The sequence below is a fragment of the Mustelus asterias genome, chromosome 28 (assembly GCF_964213995.1).
Source record: "Mustelus asterias chromosome 28, sMusAst1.hap1.1, whole genome shotgun sequence".
Taxonomy (NCBI): Eukaryota; Metazoa; Chordata; class Chondrichthyes; order Carcharhiniformes; family Triakidae; genus Mustelus; species Mustelus asterias.
The window spans coordinates 9,198,871-9,226,490 of record NC_135828.1 but is presented as its reverse complement, the minus strand read 5'-3'; the positions used below and the strand labels follow the sequence as shown (position 1 = coordinate 9,226,490).

Sequence of the window (27,620 nt, the reverse complement as noted above, 5' to 3'; positions counted from 1 at the left end):
TGGCCTAGTGGTATTATCACTAGACTATTAATCCAGAAACTCGGCTAATGTTCTGGGAACCTGGGTTCAAATCCCGCCACAGCAGCTGCTGGAATTGGATTTTTTTTTTTAAAATCTGGAATTAAGAATCTACTGATGACCATGAAACCATTGTTGGAAAAACCCATCTGGTTCATTAATGTCCCTTTAGGGAAGGAAATCTGCCGTCCTTACCTGGTCTGGACTACATGTGACTCCAGAGCCACAGCAATGTGGTTGACTCTCAACTGCCCTCTGAAATAGCCTAGCAAGCCACTCCGTTCAAAGGTAACTAGGGATGGGAAATAAATGCTATCCAGCCATCAATGCACATGTCGCACGAATGAATTTTTAAAAAAACTATTCGGCACTCCTGCTCCATAGACGTAGGCCATTCAGCCCATCGGGTCTGCCCTGCACCATACTGGTGTCTATGTTCCTCTTTGCCTAACCCTTTGCGGCGGCACGGTGGCGCAGTGGTTAGCACTGCTGCCTCACAGCGCCAGGGACCCGGGTTCAATTCCCGGCTTGGGTCACTGTCTGTGTGGAGTCTGCATGTTCTCCCCATGTCTGCGTGGGTTTCCTCCGAGTGCACCGGTTTCCATCAACAGTCCAAAGACGCGCGAGCTAGGTGGATTGGCCGTGCTAAATTGCCCCTTAGTGTCAGGGGGACTAGCTAGGGTAAATGCATGGGGTTATGGAGATAGGGCTTGGGTGGGATTGTGGTCGGTGCAGACTTGATGGGCCGAATGGCTTCCTTCTGCACTATAGGATTCTATTCTATGAAATGCGAGTTGTTTTCATTTAACACCAGTCATTGGCAGAGGAATGGGGGACTAAATGTTAAACATATATGTGTTAGCGCCACGTGGGACAGGTGCAAGTCCCTTGACTGTTGAGTCTGCAACATAATCCCACACTCTTGTTCATCTCCCATACTCTGTCAATATGCCTTTCTTTAAAGTCCCATTTGGAAGAGTTTTCGCAACAGCTTAACAATCATTTCCACAAGTTTGCATGATTGGAATGCTGCACAACAGAACCAAAAGGAATATATAAAGCTCCCCAAATCCAGAATTTGGTGCGACCTTGCAGAAAAATAGTAACTGTGTACTTAGAGCTTTTTTCAAAATTCATTCTTGGGACATGGGTGTCGCTAGTTGGCCAGCATTTATTGCCCATCCCTAGTTGCCCTTGAGAAGGAGCCTTCTTGAATCGCTGCAGTCCACATCCTATAGGTTAACCCACAATGTCGTTAGGGAGGGAATTCCAGGGTTTTGACCCAGCGACTGCGAAGGAACAACGATATATTTCCCAGTCAGGACGGTGAGTGGCTTGGAGATTGTCTTCCAAGTCTTTCTTAACGTTCTGTCAAGCAGAGCGATTGTGGATGTTTTTAACCTGAGGTGGGAACACCAGGGGAGAAGGAAAGACAGTCGTCGATTGGGTTGGCGGAGACTTTGTTGGAGTGTTGTTTATGAGAAGGGATGGCACCGTGGTTAGCACTGCTGCCTCAAGGCGCCGGGGACCCGGGTTCAATTCCCGGCTCGGGTCACTGTCTATGCAGAGTCTGCACATTCTCCCCGTGTCTGCGTGGGTCTCCCCTGAGGACACCAATTTCCTCCCACATTCCAAAGATGTGCTTGTTGGGTTAATTGGCCATGCTAAATTGTCCCTTTAGTGTCAGGGGGGCTAGCAGATTAAATATGTGGGGTTGCGGGGATAGGGCCTGGGTGGGATTGTGGTCGGTGCAGACTCGATGGGCCGAATGGCCTCCTTCTGCATTGTTGGGATTCTATGATTCTAAGAGTGATTAACATGGATGGGAGATTTGGTGTGTGAACGTCAGCCTCTGCATCCTTTCATTGGGGCTATTTTTATGTTCTGTTTCGTGTTTGGGAAGGTGAGAGGATTAAATTTGACTGGCAGTCTTACCCCTGGTTCATTCCCGCTTTCCCGATCGGGGGGGGCGGGGAGGGAGCTAGCTTGAAGGACGATTCAATGAACAGCATTGTGAATTCTGGTTGGACAGCGTCCTGGATAATCCTTGAATAAAGCCTGCGGGACTTTCCTTCGACATTGATTAACCTTTAGTCCCTGGAAGCTGCAGCGCATCCCTGGAGAGGGTTGGCAACACCAATTGTGTTCAGAGGCTCGGCATCTCCATGGTTACGGGGTGGTGCCTACGAGCGCCAGCAGTGGACATTGCTCAGACATTTCTTTCATTAGCTGGAGCCATCGATTAAATAAAAAAGGAAGCCATTTGGCTGAGGTGCCTGGGTCCGGTTTTAGCAGCAGGCTCACACTTATGGTGAAGGCCGAGTGATTTTTACCGAGTTCGAAACCTTGGAGAGGCAATTATGAAGTTCTGAATGAATATCTGTTCAGTGGCTCTCTGACATTTGCATAGGGGGATGAAAGTTTAGTCCGTCAATGCAGTTCATAGAATCCCGACAGTGCAGAAGGAGGCCGTTTGGCCCATCGAGTCTGTACCAACAACAGTCCCCGTAACCCCACATATTTACCCTGCTAATCCCCCTGCCACTGAAGGACAATTTAACATGGCCAATCAACCGAGCATGCACGTCTTTCGGAGTATAGGAGGAAATAGGAGCACCCGGAGGAAACCCACGCAGACACGGGGAGAATGTGCAAACTCCACACAGTCTTTGAAAAGTCCTTTTAGTCTTATTATTTATTAGTCACCAGTAGGTTTCCATTAACACTGCAATGTAGTTACTGTGAAAATCCCCTAGTCGCCACACTCTGTTCGGGTACACCAAGGGGGAATTTAGCACGGCCAATGCACCTAACCTGCACGTCTTTCGGACTGTGGGAGGGAACTGGAGCACCCAAAGAAAACCCACGCAGACCCGGGGAGAATGTGCAGACTCCACACAGACAGTGACCCAATACGGGTCCCTGGCACTGTGAGGCAGCAGTGCTGACCACTGTGCCGCACCGTGGGTGGCACTGACAGTCACCCGAGGCCGGAATTGAACCCGGCTCCCTGGCGCTGTGAGGCAGCAATGCTAACCACTGTGTGAAAGCAGTGCTTTAGTTGTTTTACAACTCATGCAATACTGATGGATTACCTCAGCTTCTCCAACTTACGGATCATAGGAACACGAGAAAAAAATGTAATGCTTGCGGAGAACCTGGGGGTACACAGATGGCGGGAACACTACCCAGCGAGCCAGATGGTCGGGGACAGGTGGGAGGTGATCTCCCTCCAATCACTCGTGGATACCTGCTGCTCCCAAACCCTCAGCTGGCCCACCAATCGCCAGATGGGACAACTCCGCATGCAGCAGGGCGGGAAACTGGATTGGTGGCCATTTTGTTTCTCGGAATCGGGAAGGGAGGGTGTCAAAATCAAATGTCAACTCTGACTACGTAGGTTAGTTTAAGTTTAAAGTTTATTTATTGGTGTCACAAGCAGGCTTGCATTAACACTGCAATGAAGTTACTGTGAAAATGGTGCATTGAGTGCCAATCAAGTGGGCTGTGAAGGTGTCTAGCTTCTTGAGTGTTGTTGGATAAGATAATCCATCAAAGAATGGGATCCTGAATTCCACCATCATCAGTAGCATGATGCAGCCTTGGTTCAGGCCTATGGACAGACCATTGGACAGGCCTGTCCAACACCGGAGCCTGAGGGCCAACAGGCCCCGCTCTCTCTGGCCTGCGGACCTGTTCAAAATGCCGGCAAGTGAATCTGTTCATTCCTAACGCTGAATAATTGGAACTTGTTTCCAAGCGAAAAGAAGAGACAAATGCTCCCGGCAATGAGCGGCGTGTGAAAATGTTTACTGGAGGTGAGCAGGCGTATTGGAACTCGGAGGCAGTCACTAGTTGCCAAAATATTTCTACATAATCTCCCCGAAGCCACGGATGGGTTTAATAAGTGAATCTGTCATCGATTTTTCCTCATCACTGCCGAGATAGGGGTTCAATCCTTTTACAAAGGGTAGTCTTCATTAGCACTGGCGGGGGGAGGGAATTCTTCCAATGGTGTTGATCCAAATGATGGCGGAGGAGATAACATTGACTTTCTGATATTTTATCTGCCCGCTGCAAGAATATGGGGCGGCACGGTAGCACAGTGGTTAGCACTGCTGCTTCACAGCTCCAGGGACCTGGGTTCAATTCCCGGCTCGGGTCACTGTCTGTGTGGAGTTTGCACATTCTCCTCGTGTCTGCGTGGGTTTCCTCCGGGTGCTCCGGTTTCCTCCCACAGTCCAAAGATGTGCGGGTTAGGTTGATTGGCCATGCTAAAATTGCCCCTTAGTGTCCTGGGATGCGTAGGTTAGAGGGATTAGTTGGTAAAATATGTAGGGATATGGGGGTAGGGCCTGGGTGGGATTGTGGTCGGTGCAGACTCAATGGGCCGAATGGCCTCTTTCTGTGCTGTAGGGTTTCTAAGATTCTAAGATAATATCTCCTGCTCCCACAACGATGCAGAGATTTCAGAAATAGCAAGGCTGACTTTTTGAGTGGGTGACCAGTGGCTCATTAACAGGATGGGGCACTTGACAGCTCAGCGTTTCATTTCCTGGTACCTGGAGATGTGTGATATTTTTTTTTACAAAGCCATTGTGGATGACGACTCACTGGCTCTTGTGTGGGTGCAATTCGTTTCACCAATCTTCAGAAAGACTGCTTCATTACCACTCCTGCTCCCTTAAGCTCCCCCCGATATTCAGTCCTGGTCCCACACGAGGAAGATTTTGAGGGGTTGAGGACATCAGAAACAGAGGCAGAAGTAGGATATGTGGTTCCCCCCTCAGTCTCCAACAAGTCCACTTTCCTCCCACTACCTTCATATCCCTTAGTGCCACAATCTCTCCTGGAAAGCAGGAGGAGGCCATTTGGCCCTTTGAACCCTTCTCAGCCATTCATTTTGATCATGGTTGACCAAATTCAATATCCTGATTTTCCACCCCCCCCCCCCCCCCCCCCCCATATCCCTTGATCCCTTTAGCCCCAAGAGCGATAATCTAATTTCTTCTTGAAATCAGACAATGTTTTGGCCTCAACTACTTCCTGTGATAATGAATTCCACACATTCACCACCCTCTGGGTGAAGAAATTTCTCTGCACCTGAGTCTTAAAAGACCATAAGACGTTGGAGCAGAATTTCTATACTTAATAGGATGGAGGGTTATAGGTAGGCCTAGAAGGTAGGGACATGTTAGGCACAACTTGGGCCGAAGGGCCTGTTTTGTGCTGTAGTTTTTCTATGTTTCTATGTTTCTAATTAGGCCACTCGGCCCATCGGGTCTGCTCCGCCATTCAATCATGGCTGATATTTTTCTCATCCCCACTCTCCTGCCTTTTCCCCATAACCCCTCATCCCCTTATTCATCAAGGAAGGTTTACCCCTTATCCACAAGCTATGACCCCTGGTTCTGGACTCCCCCACCATCGGGAACATTCTTTCTTAATCTACCCTGTCTAACCCTGTTAGAATTTTATAAGTTTCTATGAGATCCCCTCTCACTCTTCTAAATCCCAATAAATACAATCCCAGCCGACTCTCCATGTGGACTGGGCATCCACAACTCTCTGGGTTCGGGAATTCCAAAGATCCTCTGAACGAAGACATTTCTTCTCATCTCTGTCTTAAATGGCCAAGGCTTATCCTGCGATAAAGGTTCCAGACTCTCCAGCTAGGGGAAGCAGCCTCTCAGCATTTACCTTGTCGAGACCTTGAAGATCTTTGTACGTTGGAACGAGAACTCTGGAGGGTATTTGTCCTTGCGGCTCGCTGTCTCCCTGTAGGACAGTCCTCTTGTCCCAGGAATCAATCTAATATTGTATTGATTGATGGAACCAGCGGGTTTTGTGCTGATACAACCATTCTATTTGTGATCCCTCATTGTTGTCACTGATGGAGCATTTTTGTTCTAAGTTTATCTCTGCCAGCCTCACCCTCCTGATTGTGTCGGTGGCTCCTTGGGGTGGGTCCACGGTGCCCCCTCCGGCTCCTCTGGCATCTCACCCAAGGCCTGAGTCTCATCAACTGTTTCGAAATGGCTGGGGTCTGAGGGGGGAGGGGGCAGCATCACTGTCGAATACTGTTCGCAGTTGGAGTCATAGACGGAAACAGGCCCTTCGGCCCAACTTGTGTATGCCGCCCTTTTTATTGAACCACTAAGCTAGTCCCAATTGCCTGCGTTTGGCCCATATCCCTCTATATCCATCTTACCCATATCTTTGACATCTGACCTTCCCACTGAGGGAGGCAATAAAACCTCCGTGTCATCAGCGTGCTCTAAGCCAACAAAACAGCTCTGGGGAATGAATTCGATCGATGCCGCCCTCCAAATGCTTAATCTGTCCATGTCAAATCATGTGTCTCCGTTCTATAGGTCAATGAATCTGTGCTTCCATTAGGATAGCGGAGGAAGGAATCTGATATCTGCTCACTAAGCTGTGGTTCAGTGGGCTGGATTAAGGATGGGGAGGGAGGGGGGGGGGAGAGAGCCTTGGGATTATTCAAGGAAAAGTGGCCGGCAATCCTCCTTCGATCAAATCTGCTGTCAAACACCAAAGATCTGGGGTGGGATTTTCCAGTCGCACTCGCACCAAACCCGGAAAATCCCACCCGAGATCAATGGACCTTTGCATGGTTCCCCTCCCCCACCTGCCCACTGCTCGCTCGCTTACGATTTTTGTAAGTTTCATCCCAGGTCATTGGTCCCATTGCTCTCTGTGGGATCGTGCTGTGTGCCAATTGGGTTCTACGTTTTCTGCATTACAGCGTTTGAAAATAATGAATCCCTTTTGAGACACTTTGCAAGGCCCTGGTCTAGTGAGATGAGCTATGGTGATTATGTTACTGGACTAACAATCCAGAGACATGAACACACATCTCACCATGGCAATTTAAATTCTGGAATTAAGAATCTACTGATGACCATGAAACCATTGTCGATTGTCGCAAAAACCCATCTGGTTCACGAATGTCCTTTAGGGAATGAAATCTGTCCTTACCTGGTCTGGCCTACATGTGACTCCAGAGTCACAGCAAAGTTTATGACTCCCAACTGATCTCCGGGTTCGAATCCCACCACGGCAGATGGTGGAATTTGAATTCGGTTAAAAAATATCTGGAATTGCGAATCTACCGATGACCATGAAACCATCGTCGGAAAAACCCATCTGGTTCACCGATGTCCTTCAGGGAAGGGAATCTGCCGTCCTTACCTGGTCTGGCCGACATGTGACTCCAGACCAACAGTAATTTGGTTGGCTTGCCCTCTGAAATGGCCTAGCAAGCCACTCAGTTCAAAGGCAACTAGGGATGGGTAATAAATGCTGGCCCAGCCAACGACGCCCATGTCCCATGAATAAATTTGAAAAAATTAAAAGCTAGCAAAAGTAATGGTGACCATGAAATGTTGACACCAACTTGGTTTACTAACATCCCTTAAAGAAGGAAATCTGCCACCTTATCTGACCTGGCCTCTATGTGACTCCACGAGAAGCCACTCTGTTTTCTGGAAGATTCTCAAAGGTGTTTAGAGATGGGTGATTAATTCTGGCATTGCCCACATCCAGTGAATTGATAAAAATGTTGTTTCCCGCCTTAATTCCATATCTCTTTACAATTTCGCCTCAAAGGCCTACGTGGGGGTAATTTCCAGATCTTCACCATTTGTACTTCCCGACATCACCCTTAAATGGGCTGGCTCTAATTTTCAGGTGATACCCCCTCCTCCTCCTGGACTTTCTCCCACCCGAGCAAATAGTTTCCCCCTCTCTCTCCACTCTGCAACTCCTTCAATCAGAAACATCGCAACGCGATCCTTAATCCTCGAAAAACAACAGAATACAATGCTCGTCGATGCAACCTGTCCTCGTAGTTTAATCCTTCTCTTCCTGGTAGCATTCTAGTGAATCTGCTTCTCCCCAAAGCCAATAATCTTAAAATCATAGAATCATAGAGTCCTAGAATCCCTACAGTGCAGGAGGAGGCCATTCGGCCCATCGAGTCTACACCGACTACAATCCCACCCAGGCTCTATCCCCATAACCCCATGCATTTAACCCTAGCTAGTCCCCCTGACACTAAGGGGCAACTTAGCCTGGTCAATTAACCTAACCATCACATCTTTGACTGTGGGAGGAAACCGGAGCACCCGGAGGAAACCCACGCAGACATGGGGAGAACGTGCAGACTCCACACAAACAGTGACCCAAGCCAGGAATCGAACCCGGGTCCCTGACGCTGTGAGGCAGCCGTGCTAATCACTGTTTCCACTGTGCCGTCCATGGCAGTATTTAATTCCAGACTGAACTGAAACTTCAGCTGTTGCCTCATTAAATGTGGACAATCACAGTCGCTTGTGAACATTACATACATCTCTTTGTTAAGGATTGACTGTTAACATCAAGGCCTAGAACATTCCAGGCCCACCCCTCCCACCCAGCCCCTGTCCCCATAACCCCATGCATTTACCCTAGCTAACCCCCCTGACACTAAGGGGCAATTTAGCACGGCCAATCTACCTAACCTGCACATCTTTGGACTGTGGGAGGAAACCGGAGCACCCGGAGGAAACCCACGCAGACACGGGGAGAATGTGCAAACTCCACACAGAACAGTCTCCTGAGGCCGGAATTGAACCCGGGTTCTGTGAGGCAGCAGCGCTAACCGCTGTGCCACCGTGCCGCCCCTCGGTAAAGGTAAATCACCTTGAGCCATTATATAAAGGAGGGTTCTTCAAACCTGTTTTATGGAATGGGCCCCGTGCTCCTTTGCTTTCTTCCTCCACTTAAATACATTCTGAACCAAACTTGTAACTTATTGTGCGAGGGGCAACACTTGGATCACTGCTGGGGACCATTTTCAGGTCTGCACACTCACAATGGACGTGTAATTAAGCATGGCGCCAGGAGCCAGTGTTTGCCACCAGTTAAATATTAAGACGAATAATGTTCCCAATGTCAGGAGCTAACCTTTGTAATTACTTTTGAGTTTTCAGCTCCATTGGTTTGGGATGTATATTGTCCCACCTGCATCTCATTTTCCACAAGGGCAGTCCCGCTATAATTGGGAGGTGAAAGATGGAAAATTGGTGTCGTGATAAATGGGGCTTTCTTTTCAGGAGTCGTTATTCAAAGCGGAGTAAAAGGAGCTTGTATTGAATAATTTGCATCGAAAATAACAGTGAACGTTTAAACGGGCGGCACAGTGGGTTAGCACTGCTGCCCCACAGCGCCAGGGACCCGGGTTCGATTCCCTGCTTGGGTGACTGTCTGTGCGGAGTCTGCACGTTCTCCCTGTGTCTGCGTGGGTTTCCTCCGGGTGCTCCGGTTTCCTCCGGCGGTCCAAAAGATGTGCGGGTTAGGTGCATTGTCTGTGCTAAATTCTCCTTCAGTGTTACCCGAACAGGCGCCGGAGTGTGGCGACTCGGGGATTTTTACAGTAACTTCATTGCAGTCATAGAGGTTTACAGCATGGAAACAGACCCTTCGGCCCAACTTGTCCATGCCACCCTTTTTTTTAAACCCCAAAGCTAGTCCCAATTGCCCGCATTTAGCCCATATCCCTCTATACCCATCGTACCCATGTAACTGTCTAAACGCTTTTTAAAAGACTAAATTGTACCCGCCTCTACTACTGCCTCTGGCAGCTTGTTCCAGACACTCACCACCCTCTGTTTGAAAGAATTGCCTCTCTGGACACTTTTGTGTCTCTCCACTCTCACCTTAAATCTATGCCCTCTCGTTTTAGACTCCCCTACCTTTGGGAAAAGATATTGACTATCTAGCTGATCTGTGCCCCTCATTATTTTATAGACCTCTATAAGATCATCCCTAAGCCTCCTACGATCCAGAGAAAAAAGTCCCAGTCTATTCAGCCTCTCCTTATAACTCAAGTTAAGTGTTAGCGTAAGCCTAATTGTCACACTGAGAGATAACGTTTAAATTGTTACTGCATTCAGATTTCACCATCTGCCACAGTGGGATTCGAACCCGGGTCCCCAGCTCTCCAGATTACTAGTCCAGTGACGATACCTTTACACCACTGCCTCCCCTGCTGGAAAAAACTCCGCAGGTCAGGCAGCCACAGCAGAGGATGAAGTGAGATTTAATTGGACACGACTAGGGACTGTTAAAGAGGTGCGCAGCTTGTGAGAGAGGGGAGTGGAGGAGAGAGACGGAGAGGGGGAGTGGAGGAGAGAGAGGGGGTGGGGGAGTGGAGGAGAGAGAGGGGGTGGGGGAGTGGAGAGAGAGGGAAGTGGAGGAGAGAGAGGGGGGAGGGGAGAGAGAGAGAGGGGGGGAGTGGAGGAGAGAGAGAGAGAGGGGGAGTGGAGGAGAGAGAGAGAGAGAGGGGAGTGGAGGAGAGAGAGAGAGAGGGGGAGTGGAGGAGAGAGAGAGAGAGGGGGAGTGGAGGAGAGAGAGAGAGAGGGGGGAGTGGAGGAGAGAGAGAGAGAGGGGGAGTGGAGGAGAGAGAGAGAGAGGGGAGTGGAGGAGAGAGAGAGAGAGGGGGAGTGGAGGAGAGAGAGAGAGAGGGGGAGTGGAGGAGAGAGAGAGAGAGGGGGAGTGGAGGAGAGAGAGAGAGAGGGGGAGTGGAGGAGAGAGAGAGAGAGGGGGAGAGGAGGAGAGAGAGAGAGAGGGGGAGTGGAGGAGAGAGAGAGAGAGGGGGAGTGGAGGAGAGAGAGAGAGAGGGGGAGTGGAGGAGAGAGAGAGAGAGGGGGAGTGGAGGAGAGAGAGAGAGAGGGGGAGAGGAGGAGAGAGAGAGAGAGGGGGAGTGGAGGAGAGAGAGAGGGGGGGGGAGTGGAGGAGAGAGAGAGGGGGGGAGTGGAGGAGAGAGAGAGAGGGGGGAGTGGAGGAGAGAGAGAGAGAGGGGGGGAGTGGAGGAGAGAGAGAGAGAAGGGGGGAGTGGAGGGAGAGAGAGGGGGGGAGTGGAGGAGAGAGAGAGAGGGGGGGTTGGAGGAGAGAGAGAGAGAGGGGGGAGTGGAGGAGAGAGAGAGGGGGGGTTGGAGGAGAGAGAGAGAGAGGGGGGGTTGGAGGAGAGAGAGAGAGGGGGGGAGTGGAGGAGAGAGAGAGAGAGGGGGAGTGGAGGAGAGAGGGAGAGAGAGAGGGGGGGGGGAGTGGAGGAGTTGGAGAGAGAGGGGGAGTGGAGGAGAGAGGGGGGAGGCGTGGAGGAGAGAGAGGGGGAAAGTGGAGAACAAGGGGGGGAGGAGTGGAGAGAGAGGGGGAGAGAGAGAGAGGGAAGTGGAGGAGAGAGAGAGGGGGAGGGGAGGAGAGATGGGAGTGGAGGAGAGAGAGAGAGAGGGGGAGTGGAGGAGAGAGGGGGGGGAGTGGAGGAGAGAGAGAGGGGGAGTGGAGGAGAGAGAGAGAGGGGGAGAGGAGGAGAGAGAGAGAGGGGGGAGAGGAGGAGAGAGAGAGAGGGGGAGTGGAGGAGAGAGAGAGAGGGGGGAGTGAAGGAGAGAGAGAGAGGGGGGGTTGGAGGAGAGAGAGACGGGGGGGAGTGGAGGAGAGAGAGAGAGGGGGGGAGTGGAGGAGAGAAAGAGGGGGGGAGTGGAGGAGGGAGGGGGGGGAGTGGAGGAGGGAGAGAGGGAGTGGAGGAGAGAGAGAGGGAGTGGAGGAGGAGAGGGGAGAGCCAGCAAGGTGCACAGGATTAAAGAGACAGATGGAGATGGGCAGAACCTCAATCCGAGCGTTCCCAGAGAAGCCAGTTCAATGAAGCAGGCGCGTGAATCATTTGAGGCAGCATTCAACTTGCTTCATTCGAATCCTCGCTAACAGTCAGCACCATGCTTTGGATTCAGCTACTGCTCATTGACAATTAAAGCAAAACGTCAGTTCAAGCTTTAAGTCGAAACAGCCGGTGTGATTTGCTAAACAGGAGTGTTAGAAGTTGAATCAATGGAGCAAAAAGGAACTTGCCCAAGAAAAAAATAACTCTGATTTATATTCTGTCTGATTACTTTCTGAAGCATCCCAAGGACTTTGCAATCAAATAAATTACTTTTTGAATGGAGAGTTGCTGTGGTTATTTAGGGGATGATATTTAGAGGAACTAATGAAAAGTGGAACTTTTTCAAGGAACAAATACTGGGTGTCCTTGATAGGTATGTCCCTGTCAGGCAGGGAGGAAATGGCCGAGTGAGGGAACCATGGTTCACGAAAGAGGTGGAATGTCTTGTGAAAAGGAAGAGGGAAGCTTATGTAGGGATGAGGAAATAAGGTTCAGATGGCTCGATTGAGGGTTACAAGTTAGCAAGGAATGAGCTGAAAAAGGGGCTTAGGAGAGCTAGGAGGGGACACGAGAAGTCCTTGGCGGGTCGGATCAAGGAAAACCCCAAGGCTTTTTACTCTTATGTGAGGAATAAAAGAATGACCAGGGTGAGGTTAGGGCCGGTCAAGGACAGTAGTGGGAACTTGTGTATGGAGTCAGTAGAGATAGGCGAGGTGATGAATGAATACTTTTCTTCAGTGTTCACCAAGGAGAGGGGCCATGTTTTTGAGGAAGAGAAGGTGTTACAGGCTAATAGGCTGGAGAAAATAGATGTTCGGAGGGAGGATGTCCTGGCAGTTTTGAATAAACTGAAGGTCGATAAGTCCCCTGGGCCTGATGAAATGTATCCTAGGATTCTTTGGGAGGCAAGGGATGAGATTGCAGAGCCTTTGGCTTTGATCTTTGGGTCCTCGCTGTCCACGGGGATGGTGCCAGAGGACTGGAGAATGGCGAATGTTGTTCCTCTGTTTAAGAAAGGGAATAGAAATGACCCTGGTAATTATAGACCGGTTAGTCTTACTTCGGTGGTTGGTAAATTGATGGAAAAGGTCCTTGGAGATGGGATTTACGACCATTTAGAAAGATGCGGATTAATCCGGGATAGTCAGCATGGATTCGTGAAGGGCAAGTCGTGCCTCACAAATTTGATAGAATTTTTTGAGGAGGTAACTAAGTGTGTTGATGTAGGTAGGGCAGTTGATGTCATATACATGGATTTTAGTAAGGCGTTTGATAAGGTCCCCCATGGTCGGCTTATGATGAAAGTGAGGAGGTGTTTGGCTAGAGGGAAAGTTGGCCGATTGGATAGGTAACTGGCTGTCTGATCGAAGACAGAGGGTGGTGGTCGATGGAAAATTTTTGGATTGGAGGCAGGTTGCTAGCGGAGTGCCGCAGAGATCAGTGCTTGGTCCTCTACTCTTTGTGATTTTTATTAATGACTTAGAGGGGGGGCTGAAGGGTGGATCAGTAAATTTGCTGATGACACCAAGATTGGTGGAGTAGTGGATGAGGTGGAGGGCTGTTGTAGGCTGCAAAGAGACATAGATAGGATGCAAAGCTGGGCTGAAAAATGGCAAATGGAGTTTAACCCTGATAAATGTGAGGTGATTCATTTTGGTAGGACAAATTTAAATGTGGATTACAGGGTCAAAGGTAGGGTTCTGAAGACTGTGGAGGAACAGAGAGATCTTGGGGTTCATATCCACAGATCTCTAAAGGTTGCCACTCAAGTGGATAGAGTTGTGAAGAAGGCCTATAGTGTGTTAGCTTTTATTAACAGGGGGTTGGAGTTTAAGAGCCGTGGGGTTATGCTGCAACTGTACAGGACCTTGGTGAGACCACATTTGGAGTATTGTGTGCAGTTCTGGTCACCTCACTATAGGAAGGATGTGGAAGCACTGGAAAGAGTGCAGAGGAGATTTACCAGGATGCTGCCTGGTTTGGAGGGTAGGTCTTATGAGGAAAGGTTGAGGGAGCTAGGGCTGTTCTCTCTGGAGCGGAGGAGGCTGAGGGGAGACTTAATAGAGGTTTATAAAATAATGAAGGGGATAGATAGAGTGAACGTTCAAAGACTATTTCCTCGGGTGGATGGAGCTATTACAAGGGGGCATAACTATAGGGTTCGTGGTGGGAGATACAGGAAGGATATCAGAGGTAGGTTCTTTACATAGAGAGTGGTTGGGGTGTGGAATGGACTGCCTGCAGTGATAGTGGAGTCAGACACTTTAGGAACATTTAAGCGGTTATTGGATAGGCACATGGAGCACACCAGGATGATAGGGAGTGGGATAGCTTGATCTTGGTTTCAGATAAAGCTCGGCACAACATCGTGGGCTGAAGGGCCTGTTCTGTGCTGTACTGTTCTATGTTCTATGTGGTTATTTCGGGGAAGTGGTGATCCAGACCTGCACACTCATAAAGGCTACATTCGATCTCTGACCAGTTCTGATGATGTTCGCTAAGGGCCTGTGGAATGTGGTGTTTGGGTCTTCTTTGTATCTTGCATGTGTGGCGGTGGGTGGGGTCAGAAGTTTGTGGGTTCACATCCTACTCCAGTGTGTTCAGCACATCCTTATTTGAGAAAGGATACACTGGCACTGGGTGGGGGGTACAGAGGAGATTCACTAGGTTGACTCCGGAGTTGAGAGGATTGGCTTGTGAGGAGAGACTGATTTTTGCAACAATCGATGATTGGGGGTTTCACAGTCACCGTTACTGAGACCAGCTTTGAATTCCAGTTTTATCGGCCAAATTTAAATTGCACCAGCTGCCGTGGTGGGATTTGAACCCATGGCCCCAGAGCTTTAGAGTGGGGCGTCCAAAGATGTGCAGGTTAGGTTGTTTGGCCATGCTAAATTGACCCTAGTGCAGAGGGGGGATTAGCAGGGTAAATGTGTGAGCTTATGGGGATAGGGCCTGGGTGGGATTGTGGTCGGTGCCGACTCGATGGGCCGAATGGCCGCCTCCTATCCTGTAGAGATTCTAGTGATTACTAGTTCAATGAGATTACTACTGCACCATTGTCACTGACAGAAGGGACGAACTTCCTCATGGACTGACTTGCTGGGAAGTTGACTTGTTGTTTGCCAGTATCTTGTTGGCTAATGATCCGAATGTTTTTCAAATTAGAGTAAATATGGAAAAAGTCTGTGCTTGTGCAAGCAAGTTTACCACATGCAAAAAGATTGGTACATATACCTGGTCAGCATTGATCCAGCTTCCAATGTTTCTTGGGATTTGAGTAGGGAATGGGCTAAACAGAAAGCCAAAAACCAAAATGAACACTTTGCCTGTTGCTTGCTGTGGAAACTCATCATCTCATTCCCAGGTGGATTTTTGGATAGCTTCGTCTCGTTCTAACCTGCTGTCTTCTGTGTTCTCCCCTTTTTACAGGCATTATTGACCACACAAAACAAACTCAAGACCCTGGTTCCGAATTTCACCTTCAACCTTGGATTCTCTGGGAAGTTCTACCACACAGGTAAAAACAGTTTTAAAAGAGAAAATTCCCTTTCTCATCCTCCCTTGGTGAACCCCTGAGACTTGGCTAAACCTCTCGTGCCGACAGCCAGCTAGTTCCTCGTTCTTCCCCAGACGTTATGTCCGGCTGGAACCATGTTGGAGAGACAGTTCCCCCTGAACGGACTTGGAAGAGAAACATGCAACACCACTCTTTGTGTTCCCACCCATCCCACCATGCACGCACACACTCCCCCCACCCCCCTATTCTCCCAGCCTTCCCAATCTCCTGCAATGACTCTCAATGTGGGAACCATCTTTTAATCATTTGTGGGACATGGGCGTCGCTGGCTGGCCAGCATTTATTGCCCATCCCTACTTGCCTGAGGGCAATTGAGAGTCAACCACATTGCTGTGGCTGTGGAGTCACATGTAGGCCAGACCAGATCAGGATGGCAGATTTCCTTCCCTAAAGGACATTAGTGAATCTGATTGGTTTTTCCGACAATGGTTTCATGGTTATCAGTAGATTCTTAATTCCACATATGTTAATTTGAATTCAAATTCCACCATCTGCTGTGGCGGGATTCGAACCCGGGCCCATCTTGTGGATACCTCTAATGAAAGAGGTATACCTTTCACAACCACCGCATGTCCCAAAGAGCTTTGCAACCAATGCAACACTTTTGAAGTGTAGTCATTGTTGCAATATAGGGAAGGTGGCAGCCAATTAGTGCACAGCAAGCTCCATCAAAGAGGATTATGGGTTTTCCATTTACGATGGATCATGATTGGTTACTACTGGCCACATTGTTTGGCCGACAATCTACACAAACCTGAGAGCTTTCATTCCTTTATGCTCCACTGTTACCGGAGGCGATAACTTGGACTTTGGCCACCTGAACAAAATGTCCTGTTTCCCCACCGCTGGCCGCCTCCCAAGACTGAACAGGAGGATTAAGAACATTGTGTCAATGGCAGATTAGGAGTGATGATTTCAAATGGGGCCCACATTTCGGGGAAAACACTCCCAGTAGCTGCCCACAAGCTGTATCCAGGTGTGTTTTATAGAATTTTAAAAGCTCTCCCGTTCCTCCTCACCCTGACCAGGGTGTGAGAGCGTGCCAGTTACGTATCTCAACTTGTACCTCACTTTGTGCTGTGCCACAAGGATCTGTGTTTGGGCCTCAACTACTCATCACTTTTACTAGTAGCTTAGTTAATGGGGTTGAAAGCCACATATCTGTCGATGACACAAAGATAGGTAGCGTTGTAAACAGTGTGAATGGAAACACTAAATTACAAAAGAGATATCGATAGATTAAGTGAATGTTTTTTCAGTGATGAGGGTTGAGCCAGGACGCTGGTGGAGAATTCACCTGCTGCTCTTCTTCAAAACAGTGCTACCGAGATCTTTTACATCCTTCTGGGAAGGCAGACCATGCCTAGGTTTCAAGCAGAGGCAGTACCTCTGACTGTGCTGCACTCCCTCAGTACTGCACTGGGGTGTCATGCTGGCCATGGCCTGTATTGTCATCCAGACAAGTGCAACATCCAACCTTTATAGCGGATGCTTGCAGGATGCTGGTTTGCTAACTATATGTGCAACGTAGCAATGTTGAAATTAAAAATCAATTTAAATACACAAATCATTTGTCCACTGCACACCTTTGGAATTGAGATCCTCCCTGTGCTGTGGCATTGTTTGTGAGGCCTTCGACCTGGCTGGTAGCAAGAATGATTTCATTCAATGGTGGGAGCAGGCTCAAAGGACCGAATGGCCTATTTCTCCCAAGGCCTATGATCCTAGGATAGGAGCAAACTGAAATGGGGTTGATTGCATTAGAAGGTGCTTGGGTGAGGAGCATAGGAGCAGAAGTAGGCCATTCAACTCCTTGAGCCTGCTCCGCCATTCAATAAGATCATGGCTGATCTTTTGCCTAACTCCACGTACCTACCCTGGGCCCATATCCATTGATAGTCCTGCTTCAACCTAACAATTGAACCCAGCACCCTCTGCCATTTGAGGAACCGAACCTCCCCCACTCTCTGCGTGAAGTGTTTTCCAACATCTCTCCTGAATGGCATAGCCCTAATTTTTTAGATTATGGTCCCTGGTTCTAGAGCCTTCAACTAGTGGGAACAGTTTATCCTTATCCACCCTGTCCTTCAAAACCCTTTTGGTGGCACAGTGGTTGGCACTGCTGCCCTCACAGCGCCAGGGACCCGGGTTCGATTCCCGGCTTGGGTCACTGTCTGTGTGGCGTTTGAACATTCTCCCCGTGTCTGTGTGGGTTTCCTTCGGGTGCTCTGGTTGCTTCCCACACTACAAAGATGTGCGGGTTAGGTTGATTGGCCGTGCTAAATTGCCCCTTAGTGTCAGGGGATTAGCAAGGTAAATGTGTGGGGTTACAGGACTAGGGCCTGGGTGGGATTGTGGTCGGTGCAGAGTCGCTGGGCTGAATGGGCTCCTGCACTGTAGCGATTCTGATTCTAAGTTCATCTAAGGAAAGGAAAGATCCCAGGATTTAGATAGCACCTTGTTGTCTGAAGGTCTCAAAGCCCACCATACAGTGATTTTGCTTTAAATTTCAGATTATTTATTAGTGTCACAAGTAGGCTTACATGGGGTCATAGGTTCAAGGTGAAGGGGGGGGAGGTTTAACACAGATATCAGAAGGACATATTTTACACAGAGGGTGCTGGGGGCCTGGAATGCGCTGCCAGGCAAGGTGGTGGAGGCAGATACACTGGGAACGTTTAAGACTTATCTAGATAGCCATATGAACGGAGTGGGAATGAAGGGATACAAAAGAATGGTCTAGTTTGTACCAGAGAGCAGCACGGGCTTGGAGGGCCGAAGGGCCTGTTCCTGTGCTGTATTGTTCTTTGTTCTTGTTCTTAACACTGCACTGAAGTTATTGTGAAAATCCCCTAGTCGCCACACTCTGGCGCCTGTTCGGGCACACTGAGGGAGAATTTAGCACGGCCAATGCACCCAACCAGCACGTCTTTTGGAGTGTGGGAGGAAACTGGAGCACCCGGAGGAAACCCACGCAGACACGGGGAGAATGTGCAGACTCCACACAGACAGTGACCTGAGCCGGGAATCGAACCCGGGTCCCTGGCTTGTGAGGCAGCAGTGCTAACCACTGTGCCACCGTGCCGTGCTTAGGTCCAAGCTCCCATCTGGACTACTACAGTAAAAACAGAAGCCCAAGGGAAAGAACCTGTCCCAGCTATTCAATCGAGGCAGTCAAGAGGGCATTAGGCGATTATTCAAATTGAAACAATGCGCAAGGGAGCAGGTAAAAGACAGGAGAATGGCACTAGGTCACCTCACTCTTTTGGAGCACCGGTGCAGATGTGATGGGCTGAATGGCCATCTTCTGCACCATAACAATTCTGTGAATGATTAAGCTCATCTTTCACTTTCTCTGATGCTAAATGAAGCATAAACTAATAAATAAGAATCATAGAATCCCTACAGTGCAGGAGGAGCCCATTCGGCCCATCGAGCCTGCACCGACTACAATCCCACCCAGGCCCTATCCCTGTAACCCCACGTATTTACCCTGCTAATCCTCCGACAGTAAGGGGCAATTTAGCACGGCCAATCGGCCTAATCTACACACCTTTGGATTGTGGGAGGAAACCGGAGCACCCGGAGGAAACCCACGCAGACACGGGGAGAGCGTGCAAACTCCACACAGACAGTGGCCCAAGCTGGGAATCGAACCCGGGACCCTGGCACCGTGAGGCAGCAGTGCTAAGCCACTGTGCCACTCCAATTCCTATTTATCTCCGAAATAAACAAGAGTTGTTCAGGTGTTGCGACAGCAAATTTGAAGTAGTTATTAGCCCAAATGGTTAATGATGACTGCTTTCTCACCAAGATAAACCATCGCTCGATTTCAATGTGAGGAGGATTGAGTGCGAGATGGAAGAACATCGAAGGATTTGGGACAGGGCAAGGCAATGGTCTTGAAGTAGATGATTGTAGATCAGCTATTAAGGCGAGAGCTGATAGGGTAGATGGAGAGAAACGATTTGCACTGGTTGGGGGGCCTAAGACTGGGGAGGGGGTCTCATAGCTGCAAAGTTAGAGCCAGCAGCGAAATACAAGCAAAATGCTGGAAATATTCCGCAGGTCTGGCAGTGTCCGCGGTGAGAGAGTATGACTTCTTTTAAGAGTGAAGTTAGGAAACACTCTTCATGTGGCAGAAGTTTGGGGCTCCCATCCGTAAATGGCAACTGGTGTTGGAGCAGTTGATGATTTAAAAGCTGTGCCAGATGGATGTTTGCCAGAGAAGTTTATTCAGGGATATGGGAAAAAGGCAGGGATATGGAGTTAGGTCGCAGATCTGCCATGGTGGCACAGTGGTTAGCACTGCTGCCTCACAGCGCCAGGAACCGCGGGTTCAATCCCAGCCTTGGGTGACTGTCTGTGTGGGTTTCCTCCGGTTTAGACCCACAGTCCAAAGATGTGCAGGTCAATATGTGCAGATTGGCCATGGTACGTTACCCCTTAGTGTCCAACAATGTGCAGGTTAGGTGGATTAGCCATGGTACGTTGCCTCTGAGTATCCAATGATGTGCAAGTTAGAAATCATAGAAACCCTACAGTGCAGAAGGAGGCCATTCGGCCCATCGAGTCTGCACCGATCACAATCCCACCCAGGCCCTCCCCCCACATATTTACCTGCTAATCCCTCTAACCTACGCATCTCAGGACTCTAAGGGGCAATTTTTTAACCTGGCCAATCAACCTAACCTGCACATCTTTGGACTGTGGGAGGAAACCGGAGCACCCGGAGGGAACCCACGCAGACACGAGGAGAATGTGCAAACTCCACACAGACAGTGACCCGAGCCGGGAATCGAACCCAGGACCCTGGAGCTGTGAAGCAGCAGTGCTAACCACTGTGCTACCGTGCCGCCGTGGATTGGCTCTGCTAAATTGCCCCTTAGTATCCCAAGATGTGCAGGTTAGGTGGATTGGCCATGATAAATTGCCCCTTAGTGTCCCAAGATGTGTAGGTTAGGTGGATTGGCCATGATAAATTGCCCCTTAGTGTCCCAAGATGTGTAGGTTAGGTGGATTGGCCATGATAAATTGCCCCTTAGTGTCCCGAGACGTGTTCCTTAGCTGGATTAGCCATGGTAAATAGATGGGGTTACAGGGAGAGGACCTGGGTAAGACACTCTGTCAGAGATTCGGGGGATTAGAGATTCAGAGGTTCGGGGGATTAGCCATGGTAAATATGTGGCGTTGTGGAAATAGGGTGGGGGGAAAGTCCTGGGTCGGGTACACTGTCAGAGAGAGTCGGTGCAGACTCGATGGGCCAAATGGCCTCCTCTTGCACTGTGGGGATGATTCTATGAATGGCGGGAGGGCTACTTGTTCCTAGGTTGCACAAGTTGAAGGGGTGGTAGGGGCCCAGACACAGTATGGACGTCTACCTTCCTTGTTGCACGATGTGAAGTTCTCAGGTGAAGGAGGAAGCGGATGTCACTGCGAAGGGGAAGGCCTGCGGGGGCGTTGAGATAAGAGTGGAAGAGAGGCCAGGATGAGTAATTTTGATGTGAATTCCTGTAAATAAAGCTGGCTCTGGCAGCGCAGTCAGACTGCTTCCCTGAATAATCGACCCTGAGTCACCCCCAATCCTTAACTGATGAATGCAGCAGGCTCTTGACTGTGGGAGCCAAGTAGCAAGGTCATTAGAGACTTGGTTGCTGTTTGTGTGTGTGTGTCTAGCAGATGGCGGATTCACATGAGCTGGGGGAATGCCGTCCTGGAGGTGAACAGCGAGAGGAATGGCAAGAGGCAGACGAGAGAATTATGGCGGAGGACGGAGAGGAAGCAGGGCTGACAGATGGGGGAAGTTGTCACAGTTGACGTGTGGCTTGCAAGTGATTTAGGAAGTGGGAATCCAGGGCTGACAGCTGCATGTCAGCATTTTGAGAGTTTTACGAGCTGGAGAACATTGCCAAGCAGAAATGATCGTTTTACCTGAGCAAGCTGCCAGTGCTGTGCGATTAAACAGAGCTTCCTGGATTATTTGCCGATCTTTTTTTTTTAAAGATGTGGTTAAGCTGGTGGAGGATTGTGTAAACAGAGCTCAAGATACATGTTGGCATTGAATCAGCACTCTTGCCATCACGTTCGGCTTCCTGGCTTGTTCTGCACTGATCAGGGCGGCACGGTGGTTGGCACTGCTGCCTCGCAGCGCCAGGGACCCGGCTTCAGTTCCGGCCTCGGGTGACTTGTCTGTGTGGAGTTTGCACATTCTCCCCGTGTCTACGTGGGTTTCCTCCGGCTGCTCCGGTTTCCTCCCACAGTCCAAAGACGCGCTGGTTAGGTGGATTGGCCGTGCTAAATTCTCCCTCAGTGTACCCGGACAGGCGCCGGAGTGTGGCGACTAGGGGATTTTCACAGTAACTTCATTGCAGTGTTAATGTAAGTCTACTTGTGACACTAATAAATACAATAAACTTGATAGTGAATTCCACGTACTCAGCACTCGCTGAGTAAAGAGCTTTCTCCTGAATTCATTATTGAATTTATTAGTGACTATTTAAGGCCCCAATAGACTGAATCACACAGGTCGACGAAAGGAATGTTTGTATCTCAATAAGGAATTCACCAAAGATCCTTAGGCAGCACCTTCCAAACCCACGACCACTTCCATCTAGAAGGACGAGGGCAGCAGATACATGGGAACACCACCACCTGCAAGTTCCCCTCCAAGCCACTCACCATCCTGACTTGGAAATATATCGGCTGTTCCTTCGCTGGGTCAAAATCCTGGAATTCCCTCCCTAACGGCATTGTGGGTCAACCTACAGCACGTGGACTGCAGCGATTCAAGAAGGCAGCTCACCACCACCTTCTCAAGGGCAACTAGGGATGGGCAATAAATGCTGGCCTAGCCAGCGACGCCCATAGGCGGCACAGTCGTACAGTAGGTTAGCACTGTTGCTTCACAGCGCCAGGGACCTGGGTTCGATTCCCGACTTGGGTCACTGTCTGCGTGGAGTTTGCGCGTTCTCCCCATGTCTGTGTGGGTTTCCTCCGGGTGCTCCGGTTTCCTCCCGCAGTCCGAAAGACGTGCTGGTTAGATGCATTGGCCGTGCTAAATTCCCCCTCAGTGTATCCACTGGAATGTGGCGACCAGGGGAATTTCACAGTAACTTCATTGCAGTGTTGATGTACGCCTTGTGACTAATAAATAAACTTTAAATGTCCGATGAATGAATAAGAAAAGGATTGACTCGCATTTAAACTGAGCCTTTCATGATCTCAGGTTGTTCCAAAGCACGTTACGGCCAACGAGAAAGTCTTTCTAACGAGCGTGGCCGCTGCTGTGATATAGGAAACACAACAGCCAATTTGCGCACAGCAAGATCCCACGAACAGCAACAGAATAATTGATCACACCTCCTGTTTCAGACGTGGTTCCAGGGTAACTGTTACCAGCTGATTCAGATAGATGTTGCTTCCGGCGTGCGATGAATCATTTATGTTCCCCTTTTGTTCTCCAGCTCGCTTAATGCTGGAAAATCCCAGCATGCCTGACAGCATCTGCGGAGAGAGAGAATAGAGCCAACGTTTTGAGTCAGGATTACCCTTCGTGATCATCCAGACTCGAAATGTTAGTTCTATTCTCTCTCCACAGGGTCAAAGAAAGCAGGGTAGGAAAAATAATGCGCGATGCCTTGTGCTGGTTTCCCGGAAAGTGACAGATGATTGGCAGAATGTGTTTGTCATCTTGTCCATGCAGAAACCCATCATCTCAGCCTGCCCATCTTACTGAAACGTGTAGGATTCTGAGGAGGTTTGGCAGGGTAGATGCTGAGAGTATGGTTCCCTCCCTTGAGGAAATCTCAAACTAGGGTACACTGTTTCGGAATAAGAATCCTCCCCAGTGAGAAGTGGAGGCTGGGTCGTTGAATATCTTCAAGGCTGAGTTAGACAGATTACCTAGGAGTCGAGGGTTATCAAGGACGGTTGTCCAGTGGTTAATACTGCTGCCCCCATACCCCGACACATTTACCCGCTAATCCCTCTAACCTACGCATCTCAGGACACTAAGGGCAATTTTTAGCATGGCCAATCAACCTAACGCGCCAGGGACCCGGGTTCAATTCCCGGCTTGGGTCACTATCTGTGTGGAGTTTGCACATTCTCCTCGTGTCTGCATGGGTTTCCTCCGGGTGCCCCGGTTTCCTCCCACAGTCCAAAGATGTGCGGGTTAGGTTGATTGGCCATGCTAAAAATTGCCCCTTAGAGTCCTGGGATGTGTAGGTTAGAGGGATTAGCGGGTAAATGTGTCGGGATATGGGGGTAGGGCCTGGGTGGGATTGTGGTCGGTGCAGACTCGATGGACCGAATGGCCTCTTTCTGTACTGTAGGGTTTCTATGATTTCTATGAATAATAAATAAACTTTAAGGAAAGTGGAGTTCGAGGCCACAGTCAGATCCGCCATGATCATAAAGAATGGGCGTGCAGCCATGAGGGGCCAAATGGCCTCCTCCAGCTCCTTTTTCCTTCTGTTCTTATGCTCCTTCTTAATACACTGACTTTCACCTGTCTTCAATACCTTAGGGTCACGGCATTGAAGGTTCAAGCCCCGTTTCAGGAGCGTGTTGTCTGGACATGACAGGTCAACCCTGTTCTAAAAGGGGTGTTGTCCTGGAGAAAGAGGACAGTGCTCCTCCAGCACGTCTCCAAGATGTATCTTGTTCCTTGTGCTGTTGTAGAACCTAGGAAAGCAATCTAGTTTGAAGTTTATTTATTAGTGCCACAAGTGGGTTTACATTAACACTACAATGCAGTTACTGTGAAAATGCCCCAGTCCCCACACTCCGGTGCCTGTTTGGATACTGTAATGACTTCAATCAGGCCATTGAGGTTGGCCTATTGGAATATGAACTCCCTGATTAAGGAGTCAATTGATGGGCCAATCAGGGAGTCTTTTCCTTGTATTTAACTGGGGTGTGTCAGTTCCTCTGGCACTCCCGAAGGTAGACTGCTGACTGCGAGCACCATGTGTACTGCTGTTGGAATTGTAAATGAAGGGATTTTGGTGAAGGGACTTCTGCTTCCAAAGACTTATTACAGGTACACTGAGGGAGAATTTTAGCACGGCCAATGCATCCTAACCCGCACATCTTTGGACTGTGGGAGGAAACCGGAGCACCCGGAGGAAACCCACGCAGACACGGGGAGAACGTGCAAACTCCGCACAGACAGTGACCCAAGCCGGGGATCGGATCCCTGGCGCTGTGAGGTGGCAGTGCTAACCACTGTGCCACCGTGCCGCCCATCTAAGGGTTTGACTGGCAGGTGCGCCTTGGGTGCTTTGCCTACTGAACCTGCACGGCCCAGCATTATAAATCCCATCCTCTGCAGGTTCGGGCTGTGGGGAGTGTCGAAGCTTTATGTAATGTTTGTTGCCGGCATGCGCACCCGCAGTTCCGTTTCTCCAACCAGTCGGACCATCTGCTTCCATTGCAACTCCAGCTTCTGCTCCATTGCCTTGTGGCGGCCATATTGTGTTGGCAAGGAGACACCGTGATGGTAACGCACTTGTACGTCAGTTAGACAGCACAGCGTTCTGAAACATTGAATGAAGCGTTCAGCTTACACAGAGTACTGGAATTGTAGAGTACAACCTATAGAACGTCAGTCAGAAGTCTGAAATCCCATGTAATAAAAATGGGATTTAACTTATTTTACTGCTGTAAGCCCGTGACCCAGGTGGTGAGTTATGAGCCTCGCACAAATTGCATCTTGGCTTAAGCCTGTGATTTCTCTCCAGCATTGTATTGGCTTTGATACAGCGAAGAAGCTTTATACCAGGCCGTTAATAAGGACCCCAGGAGTGGATCAGCTTTTTGCAACCAGCTACGCTGGTGAAAGATTCCTTCCCAGAGTAAAATCACCTCAAAAGGAGAATCAGAAATACAGAATTTCTGGATTTTAACTTCTAACTCCAGCCTAATAGTCTCCCCAAAAGCTTTCCTACCAACACCCCGCAAGCTGCATTGGCCGTTGCGATGTCTGGTTTCGCGTGACGGTGGTAATTCGAGGCAGGTCATGCACGAATGAGTGCTGGAAATCTGAAATTAAACTGGGAATGCTCAGCGGGTCAGACAAGATGTGGAAAGAGTAAAACAAAGGCTGGAATTGTCCAAACCACCTCCCACCACCCCCGCTGGAATTGTCCAAACACCCCCCCCCCCCCCCCAACCCCCAGCGGTTCTCTCTCTCCCTGCCCCCCCCCCCCCCCCCAAATTGGGGAGCCATTCAAATCTCCGTTGACTTTGGCGGGACTGGAAGATCCCGCCGGTGGGCGGGGCTGGAAAATCCCGCCCAAAATGAACACTTCAGGTTCATCAGAACTGGGGACAGTTGGGGAAATGCAACAGGTTTTCAGTGAGTGAGTGAGGGAGGGAGGCAGGGTGGCTAAAGAACAACATGGAAGGTCTATGATAGAGTAAAAGGCAACGAGGAATAAATGTCAGAAGTGATTATATTTATTGGAGTTTGGAAGAATGAGAGGGGATCTCATGGAATCTTTTAAAATTCTAACAGGATTAGACAGGGTAGATACAGGAAAAATGTTCCTGATGGTTGGGGAGCCCAGAACTAGGGGTCATAGGTTGAGGATTAGGGACTGAGTTAGAGACAGTAGTTAGTTTTGGGTCACCTGTGTGGCTCTCCCCATGTGGAACTTGGTTTTAATGATCCTCTTAAAGTGTTAGTCACAAGTAAGGCTTACTTTTAGGACTGAGGTGAGGAGAATGTTTTTCAGCCAGAGAGTGGTGAATGTGTGGAATTCACTACCACAGAAAGTAGTTGAGGCCAAAATGTTCTGTGATTTCAAGAAGCAATTAGATATAGCTTTTGGGGCTAAAGAGATCAAGGAATATGGGCGGCGGGGGGAGTGGGGGATCAGGTTATTGAATTTGATGATCAGCCATGATCAAAATGAATGGCAGTGTGAGCTTGAAGGGCCGAATGGCCTCCTCCTGATTCTATTTTCTATGAGGGTTTGTGGCACTAAGGGATATGGAGATAGTGGGGGAAGTGGACTTGTTGGAGACTGAGGGGCCACATATCCTATTTCTGCCTCTGTTTCTGATGTCCTCAACTCCTCACAATCTCCCTCGTGTGGGACCAGGACTGAATATAGGTGGAACGAAGGCCCATTTGGCCAACTCCTGCTTCTATTTTCTATGTTGATGTTGTGACGCAAAAGGCGATGGTAACAGGACACACAGAAGAAACGGAAGATGGTTGTAGAGGAGGGAACAGCAGGGCCTTAGTCAACAGCTGCCGCTTGAAAAGATGGGGGCAGAACTGTCGGAACTTCATGACTTTCCCGTACGTGTAAAGAATATTTGCCAAGTTAGCTTTGGGTCACCTGTGTGGCTCTCCCCATGTGGAACTTGGTTTTAATGATCACTCTTAAAGTAAAAGTAAAGTTTATTTATTAGTCACAGGTAAGGCTTACATGAACACTGCATTGAAGTTACTGTGAAATTCCCCTAGTCGCCACACTTCGGCGCCCGTTCGGGTACACTGAGGGAGAATTTAGCACGGCCATTGCACCTACCAGAAGGATGTGGAGGCTTTGGAGAGGGTACAGAAAAGATTTACCAGGATGTTGCCTGGTATGGAGGGCATTAGCTATGAGGAGAGGTTGGAGAAATTTGGTTTGTTCTCACTGGAGCGATGGAGATTGAGGGGAGACCTGATAGAAGTCTACATGATTATGAGAGGCATGGACAGAGTGGATAGCCAGAGGCTTTTTCCCAGGGTGGAAGAGTCAATTACTAGGGGGCATAGGTTTAAGGTGTGAGGGGCAAGGTTTAAAAGAGATGTACGAGGCAGATTTTGTACACAGAGAGTGGTGGGTGCCTGGAACCCGTTGCCGGGGGAGGTAGTGGAAGCGGGTACGGTAGTGACTTTTAAGGAGCGTCTTGACAAGTACATGAATGAGATGGGAATAGAAGGATATGGTCCCCGGAAGGGTCGGGGATTTTAGTTCAGGTGGGCAGCATACTCGGTGCAGGCTTGGAGGGCCGAAGGGCCTGTTCCTGTGCTGTAATTTTCTTTGTTCTTTGTTATAACCAGCACGTCTTTCAGACTGTGGGAGGAAACTGGAGCACCCGGAGGAAACCCACGCAGACACGTGCAGACTCCACACAGACAGCGACCCAAAGCCGGGAATCGAACCCAGGTCCCTGGCACTGTGAGGCAGCAGTGCTAACCCACTGTGTCACCGTGCCACTCTTGTGAGGCACTTTGGGGTGCTATAGCACTGGAAACAATGCAAGTTGTTGGGACGGATTCAGGTGGGGGAAGGGACAGTG

The 27,620-nt window shown here is 49.4% G+C and overlaps 1 protein-coding gene across 6 annotated transcripts in view; it reads left to right on the top strand.

Moving 5' to 3' along the window:
* ndst2a (N-deacetylase/N-sulfotransferase (heparan glucosaminyl) 2a) overlaps positions 1 to 27,620 on the top strand; it is a 567,251-nt gene that overhangs the window by 466,644 nt on the left and 72,987 nt on the right. For all 6 annotated transcript variants that reach the window (XM_078199425.1, XM_078199429.1, XM_078199428.1 and 3 more), the window contains one exon: positions 15,170 to 15,257. In XM_078199425.1, coding sequence (XP_078055551.1) covers positions 15,170 to 15,257 — 88 coding nt within the window. The remainder of the gene's footprint in view (positions 1 to 15,169; positions 15,258 to 27,620) is intronic.